This window comes from Solanum stenotomum, chromosome 8 (genome assembly GCF_019186545.1).
Source record: "Solanum stenotomum isolate F172 chromosome 8, ASM1918654v1, whole genome shotgun sequence".
Lineage (NCBI taxonomy): Eukaryota > Viridiplantae > Streptophyta > Magnoliopsida > Solanales > Solanaceae > Solanum > Solanum stenotomum.
The window spans coordinates 3,025,468-3,033,961 of NC_064289.1; the positions used below are offsets into that span (position 1 = coordinate 3,025,468).

General features: G+C 33.6%; 1 protein-coding gene across 1 annotated transcript; it reads right to left on the reverse strand.

Moving 5' to 3' along the window:
* Positions 1 to 5,690: 5,690 nt before the first annotated feature.
* Positions 5,691 to 6,955, reverse strand: LOC125872354 (protein yippee-like At3g08990). Its single transcript, XM_049553070.1, has 6 exons — positions 6,875 to 6,955; positions 6,699 to 6,736; positions 6,522 to 6,630; positions 6,367 to 6,419; positions 6,177 to 6,279; positions 5,691 to 5,804 (listed from the first exon to the last, which is right to left on the reverse strand). The coding sequence occupies exons 1-6, from the start codon at positions 6,953 to 6,955 to the stop codon at positions 5,691 to 5,693; spliced, it is 498 nt and encodes a 165-aa protein (XP_049409027.1).
* Positions 6,956 to 8,494: the final 1,539 nt, after the last annotated feature.

Sequence of the window (8,494 nt, forward strand, 5' to 3'; positions counted from 1 at the left end):
TAATTTATCTATAATATTCTACCCCTTTTCGGCCTACGTGGCACTATCCTTGAAAAAATTGTCAACATGCGCTGGGCCCACAAGATAGTGCCACGTAGGCCAAAAAGGGGTAGAATATTACATATAAAATAAGTTCGGGGGGTAATAGGACCTTAGTAAAGCTTAGGTGTGTCTCTGGGATTTCGGGCATAGGCTGGGGAGTACTTATGCATTTTCCCTTTATTTTGCAAACCATTAAAAATTATATAGAGAATAAATACACCATTATGTTTCATCTTCTTTTTATTTACTTACGAGAAAATATATTTTATATCTTAATAATGATATTGTTGTGTGAACTATAGAGATCTGACGTACTGTTAATTAACTAGTGTATGGACATGTGTGTTGTATTTCGTAAAGAGTTACAAAAAATTTAAAGAGAGAATGTAAGCTCAAACTAATGTATGTTTGAGCCACCTTTTTAGGTTCATTTGGCTACTACTGCCAGCTTATTAGTTGGAGTTTCTAGTTATCTTGGGAAGGTAGAAACTTGAGCCTATTTTCTACATTTTATTTTATTTAGGGAAAATACATAAGTACCCCCCAGCCTATACCCGAAATCCCAGAGACACACCTAACCTTTACTAAGATCCTATTACCCCCCGAACTTATTTTATATGTAATATTCTACCCATTTTTGGCCTACGTGGCACTGTCTTGTGGGCGCAGCGCATGTTGACATTTTCTTCGAGGATAGTGCCACGTAGGCCGAAAAGGGGTAGAATATTATAGATAAATTAAGTTCGGGGTAATAGGACCTTAGTAAAGGTTAGGTGTGTCTCTGGGATTTCGGGCATAGGCTGGGGGGTACTTATGCATTTTCCCTTTTATTTATTTATTTTAATTGGGGGTAGAGAGGAGATTATAATGTGGGGAATTGAACCCTCACCAACAAAGTGGGAGTTCAGATAGCCAACCTACTAAGCTGCTAAAATTCTCCGCATATTTTCCATATTTATTATCATCGTAAAACAAAATTTTTCCCAGAAATGTTATTATACTAAATTAAGTAGGAAAATTTAAAACGCTCTAGCAAATCAGAAGAAATGTATATTGATTCTACATTCACTCCTACTCTTACATGTTATAAGATAGAGGAATAAAATAGGGAAAATTTTCAAAAAAACGACATTTTGACATTTAATAGGATCCCTTAGCTATACTTTTAATATTTATTAAAAATAGTTATATATAGTTTGCTATTAGACTCATTTATGTATTTTCAAAAAAGTTTTAATTAACAGAATACAAATAAGACTTAGAGCTTGTTTGACATTGCTGCTAAAAACCGCTTCTATTTATAAGCGCTTTTTAAAATAGCTTTTCAAAAAAAGCAATTTGTGTTTGACTTAGTAATTTGAAAGGTGCTTTGATAAACAATTTGTGTTAGACTAATTTTAAAAAATATGTTTTTGAGAGTCAAATTACGAAAAAGGGCAAGTATTAATGTGCTTTTAATGCTAAGATTATTTTATAGAGACCAACTATTTTAAACATCTAATACAAAAACTTTAATTACATTTTTAATTTAATTAATTAAAATATACATATTCAAATTTTCAATCAAACAAGACTCTTAACCAACTAGAGAAAACCAGGAAGATAATCTTTCAAAATAAGATAAAATTTCTTAATATGTATGTTACAAAGATTAGGAGTCTCAAAAATAGGATATTCTCTTTCTTCTTCTTAAAAATACAAGTGATTGCTTGTCTGCTTGTGCATATCAAAAGTTAAAGGACATAAATGTAAAATAAGGTCAAATTAAATGGCATATTTATGTGTTATGTCTAAAATAAAGCCTCCAAGCACTAAAGGTCAATTTGACTTTTGATTTTTTAAATACTTTTTCAGCTTTAAAAAAGTGTTTTGTGTTATTCAAACACTTCCAAAACCAAAAAAAATAGTTTAAAAGCCAAAAACTACTAAAAATAAGTCAATTCAAACACTCACTAAAAATTGTTTTAGACCATAAATTTTAGTATAAATTATAGGAACCACATATTATAAGTACTAAATAACATCTTATCCCTTCTAGTTTTCTATTTACTAAAAATCCCTTAAAAATGATGTTTGCGGGATACATAGCGTTGTGCACGGGATACATTAGGTTTGATACATTCCACATAGCGGGATACATAGCGTTGTACACGAGATACATTAGGTTTGATACATTCCACATAGCGGGATACATAGCGTTGTGCACATGATACATGCGGGATACATAGCGTTGTGCACGGGATACATAGCATTTGATACATTCCACATAGCGGGATACATAGCGTTGTGCGCGAGATACATAGGTAAATAAGGGATTTTTGAAAATTTTGAAATAAATAGGGATAAATGGATATTAAGGTAAGTAAAAGAGTGTAGTTAAGTAATTTGTCCTAAATTTTATTATCTTTTTTTAAAATTTTGTGTCAAGTCAAATGATGCCATATAAAACAAGATGGAGGAAGTAAATGCCTCGTCTGACACTCCATCCTTCTAAAAACATTACATAAGAGTACGTAAATAATGATAAAAATTTCTCTCTCATTAAATTAATAAATTAAATGCATTTACTTCCTCTTCAATCCTATCATTCCACCTCTATACCAATTTCCTTTATATTTTTCATTGTTTCACTTTCTAATTTCAATTTGGTTTATCTGAATAAGCAATACAAACTTTATTCCTACCTCGTGTAGTTGGTGAGACTATTTCCTATATATCCTAAGTTCAACTTGAATTTACATAACAAATATTTAAAATAGTAATTTTGTGAAAATAATAATAAAAAAAGATAGAGATGATTGTTTTCTTCTTACTTCTATCAGTCAAGTATCCAAAAAAACACATTATATAACTAGGACTCACACTACACTAGCATTGGATAAAAACCATTTTATTAAGAAAAATGGTTGCATTGATCTGCATCTTCATTGGTTTAGTCCACATCAAAATCATGATTTTAAAGTGTTATATTCTAGGTGTTTTGATGATCCTCACAAATGCAGGGACCTGGTCCCTGGCAGAGTGCTCTAGTCCAGATTCAAATAGTGTACAACTGTAAAGCTTTTATGTCAGGTGGTAGGTGAAAAAACGCAGTGTACTGCACCACTAAGAAGAGTGGATGGACTATCTGTTTGAGTGTCTCACAAATGCAGGGACCTGGTCCCTAGCTGAGTTCTCTCGTCCAGATCTAAAATGGGATATAGCTGAAAAGTTGTCACGTCAGAGGTTGGTGATGTTATCTCATGTATTCAGGTTAGTCCAAAAATGCAGAAACAGAAAGTAGATGAAATAGACAGAATGATTTTAATCCGAGTCCACAGAAACCAATGTGTTTCCTTAAGAAATTTAATCCCCTCACTGTACCCGAGGTTGCAGATTAATTCCTCCTAAGATAAAATGGATTAACCTGTTAAAGAAGTAGCAGTACCTCAAACTTCAATAACTTCAGCGAACGCAAGAACAGCAACAAAAGCACACACAGACTCAGTCGATCGATAGTTTTGTTTATGTAAGAAAGTATATGCAGAGAGGAAAAAAATTTCAGTGTTTAAAACCGGAAAAAACATCTCTATTTATAGCCATTTACAGCAAGGAATGCGTCTGTTCAGACAATTCTGTTCAGACCCATTTTTTCCAGAAGGTTGTGTCTTTTGGGAAAAATAACGACTTTTCGGAACGTTATTACCGTTGCATATGAATTTCAAATAAATTCCATTGCGCCAAATTAGTTTTGTTATTTAACTAACATTCTGAATTAATTTGTAAGAGAAAAGAAATGAATTAACAAGATTGATTAAATAAATTTTGTCCAAAAATATTATCAATCAATCATTTGCCAAATCCGAAGCCGAAGCCGAGCGACGACGGTGCGAGAGGGCACCTTCTTCTTAACCCTTTAAGAACTAAAGGAAGTGTTTCCTAATATAAGGACAACAATTTCCTTTCTTCTACCAATATGGTAAAAATGACTTTTCATTTGCACTTTGCAATGACTTTTCATTTTTCCTCCAAAATTGGTTCCCCCACTTTCATTGGTTCTTCCTCTTTCCATTTTCTCTTTTTTATTTCTCATTCACACCTTGCTAAACCCAACAGGTGAGACCGTCAGTGTACCGCACCAATCAGAATGGACGAGGTTGTTTGTCCAACGGTTAATAACTCTTTATGGTTGACTTAGTCAACATGACAAACAACAAATTAATTCATTCATTCAAAAGGAGAGAGATCCAACACGTCTTCTCAAGAACTTACTAAGAAAAGTTTGCAAGGGACATGGTTCCTGCAAGACTGCGATATGAAAAGGTAACAAGACAGCCGTCAGAAAAGTTGCCACCTCTGACGTGGTAGGTGCACAACTTTCCTGAACAGCAAACTCTCAGCCAATGGGTGGTCCCAAGGGTTTTGTGTTCACTTTGATATATTCTCTTAACACAAAACAAAAACTTAAGATTTGGCAAACAAAACTTGGATTTTCTCTGAAAATTCGTAAGCTTGAAAAGAAGGTCATCTTCAAGGAAGAACATTGCTCAACTCAACAAAGGGACCTGATAGAGTGAAGAAAAGTCTTTGTTGTATTTTGAGCTTTGTGTTTTATGTGCTTACATTGTAAATTTGTTCCTAATCTATAAAGGATTCGGATGTTGTTTCGGTTTCTAAAAATCTAAATCGTCCAGAGGGTGGTGGTTTAGTGGGCAACCTGTGTGTAGCTTAGTCAAAATCTAAATCATCTAGAGTTAGGTGGTTTAGTGGGCGGTGTGGTATTCGCTTAGAAAAATCTATATTAATCAGTGAGGGTTAGTATAGTGGGCAGTGTTGTATCTGCTCTGGCTCAGCTAAGTGATAGGAGGTATTGCTTAGTGTGGAGATTAGCAGGCTAATCTCATTTTGTAAACTGGCTTTTACTTTTGCTTGGAGAAGATTAGTGGAAGCAGTTTGAAAAGTCCTGTGAGACGGGTCGTGGTTTTACTCCCTTGAGCAAAGAGGTTTTCACGTAAAACACTTGTGCAGATCTTACTTTCAGCTGTTTATTTTCTGCACATTTTTAGTTACTGTTCTTGCTGAGTCAAGGGAACTGGTCCTTGACTGACAGTGGACGCATACATTCCAACATAAAGAAAAACCAAACTAACGTGCACTAGCATTTACTGTCAAGCAACTCCAGCTTTTAGAAGAAAAAAAAATATTATAAATTTAAAACGCAAAAATGTATTCTTCCATCTGGAAGAAATTTTGGAAGAACTACAGGGCTATCAGTTATTAGGATCTCAAAATTGTATGATTAAGTGAATGAAAGAATTTAAAATGCACACATGATTGTGTTATCTGTTCATAGATCAAAAGCCATTAGAGTTCTGTGAATTTTAACCAGTCGATTATACTCAGATGCTTGACAGATGACTTGTATCAAGAAATTAAAGACAATCTAAGCAGCATATACAGAACGGGAGTACCCGAGCTCTAATATGTAGAATGTTCACTCTCAATTACTTTTCGAAGTACTGTAATCCCAAAACCAAAAAAGAAAGTTGAATATCACACAGTTATGAATTACTAATATGAACTCTAGTGACTGCACTCATTGGCCAGTGCAAGTGTATATCTTCGTAAATCATCAGCTATTGATGTCTGCATTTTCATCAGTAAATGGTTCAAATGTTTGGATTTCGACCAATATGCCCATTAGGCAGTCCATTAGGAACTAAGAGTTGATTATCAACATTTTCCTTATTATTAGCGCCTCCATCTTGATTATCATTATTTTCCTCATTGGCGCCTCCATCTTGATTATCAGCATTTTCCTCATTATTAGCGCCTCCATCTTGATTATCAGCATTTTCCTCATTATTAGCACCTCCATCTTGATTATCATTATTTTCCTCATTAGCGCCTCCAGCTTGATCAACATTTTCCTCATTAGGGACTCCAGCTTGATCAACATTTTCCTCATTAGGGCCTCCAGCTTGATCAACATTTTCCTCATTAGGGCCTCCATCTTGATTATCATTATTTTCCTCGTTAGCGCCTCCATCTTGATTATCAGCATTTTCCTCATTATTAGCGCCTCCATCTTGATTATCAGCATTTTCCTCATTATTAGCGGCTCCATCTTGATTATCATTATTTTCCTCATTAGCGCGTCCAGCTTGATCAACATTTTCCTCATTAGGGCCTCCATCTTGATCAACATTTTCCTCATAAGGATCTAAGATTTGACCATTAGGGTAAGTAAGCTTCTCCCTGACACAAAATAATCATTTGTATTAGTAACACCTTACAACACAGCATATCGCATATGCATAGTCTCATTTTTCCAATTAAACTTACAACATCATCAAGAATTGTCCTTCCTCATAACGACTGCCTTGGGGAACTGCAATCTGGCGAAAGGAAAATTCTGTTTAAGCAACAAGCAACAACAAAAAAAAAAAAGGAAATGCAAATCCTCATGTTCATGAGAATCGATCATACTAATATCTTACAAATTTCCACCCGAGCCGGTCCCTACAGTTGACACAGAAAGTATCGACTACGGTATTGCCCTCTAGTAGTTGATGATATGACTCATTCTCTGGCACTTCAACATTAAACCTGCATATATATATACCTCAGACTGCAGATTATTTTAAAAATAGCTAGCGTGAAATCATGAGACTTACATATCAGTAAAGATCCCTTGTAGCACGCAGGTTAGCTCCTGCAAAGTGTACAAAAGATGAAAAGAAGTAGCAAATTATAACAGAGATACAAAATTATATCTTACATAATGAAATCAGTAGCAAAGAATAATTGCAAAAAGAATAGATGGAAAAGCAGATGAAAATAGAATCCATACTTCATCAATTCCAACGTAATCTTTGAGGAATGCAACTCCACTTCCGCATCCGCAATGGAAGTGATAATCAAAAGAAGGCATTCTGAATATCAAATCTGGAAAATGGAAAACTCAAGAAAGTTGAGAGAATGGAATGTTGATTCAGAAAAGACACTTCTTGAGGAGAGGGAAATTTGAACAAATTCTTTTTCTTTTTCACCGACTTAAAGTGTAGAGAATAAAATACCGTTGTGTTTCTTGCTTCTTTTTTCTTTTTCTTTTTCTCACTAGGAAAATACAGTTGTATTTCAGTTTTGCATAACAAAAAGAGCAACTGTATTTCGACAAATCTCAATTTTGATCTCAAAAATGACTCCCCATTTATTAATGCATCAAAAATGGATGCGATCAAACTTTGAGAAAAGACTCAGTTGACATAATATCCCAAATAGTCACTCAACTACGGATAACTTTCTCAAAAGTCACTCAACTATGACTAGTTTTCTCATAAAGTTACTCAACTTTGTTTTATAACTCAAAAATCACTCAACTACGTGTAATTATCTTAGAAAATTACTCAACTATTGATATTTTACATAGAACGCCACCCCACCAATTTAGATAATTTTTTCATTAAATTTTGTTGACGAAAAATTATTTTAAGCTAAATTTTTAAGAAATAAAAAAGTTCTCATTGTTATATTTTTATTGATATGTCCCACTAAAATTAAGTAAATATATAATACAACAAAATTTAATATTATAGTTAGTAAAACAAAGTTATATCTAAAGTACCAATATAAATTATAAATACAGAAACAAACAACTCAATGAAATGATTAAAATTGACACTTTTTTTATATTTTAAAAATCTAGTATAAAATAAAAATGGCATGTCAATAAAATTTAATGAAAAAATTATTTAGATTGGTAAAGTGACTTTTTAAGATGGACAAATTACTTAACTACACTCCTTTACTTACCTTAATATCTATTTATCCCTACTTATTTTAAAATTTTCAAAAATCCCTTATTTTACCTATGTATCCCGCATGTATCCCGTGCACAACACTATGTATCCCACTATGTGAAATGTATCAAACGCTATGTATCCCGTGCACAACGCTATGTTTCCCGCATGTATCCCGTTCACAACGTTATGTATCCCGCTATGTGGAATGTATCAAACCTAATGTATCCCGCTATGTGGAATGTATCAAACCTAATGTATCCCGTGCACAACGCTACGTATCCCGCAAACATCATTTTTAAGGGATTTTTGGTAAATAGAAAACTAGAAGGGATAGGATGTTATTTAGTACTTATAATATGTGGTTCCTATAATTTATACTTTTAAGATTATAGTGAATTGCTTGAATACTTGACACTGGGGGTGGCAATTTCAGCCCATATAAGTGAAATGAAACCATTTTGCCCATATTAAATTAAATGGATCACTCAAATTTTCTTTTCTTTTCTTAAATGGGTTAATATGTTCGTCAACCTATTTAAGCTCATATAAATATGGACAAAATGGGTTAACATGAAAATCCATATCCAGCCCATATAAGTGAAATAAAACAGATTTTTTTTTTTGTTTTTGAAAAACAAAAATATTTAGGGGTCGGTTGGTGGAAGGTG

Bases quoted from the DNA above. Each gene is read 5' to 3' on its own strand.
- LOC125872354 (XM_049553070.1), bottom strand. From the start codon at position 6,955: ATGCCTTCTTTTGATTATCACTTCCATTGCGGATGCGGAAGTGGAGTT. The intron at 6,737-6,874 runs GTATGGATTCTA...TACACTTTGCAG, and splicing joins ATTACGTTGGAATTGATGAA to GAGCTAACCTGCGTGCTACA. The intron at 6,420-6,521 runs GTAAGATATTAG...TCCTTTCGCCAG, and splicing joins ACCGGCTCGGGTGGAAATTT to ATTGCAGTTCCCCAAGGCAG.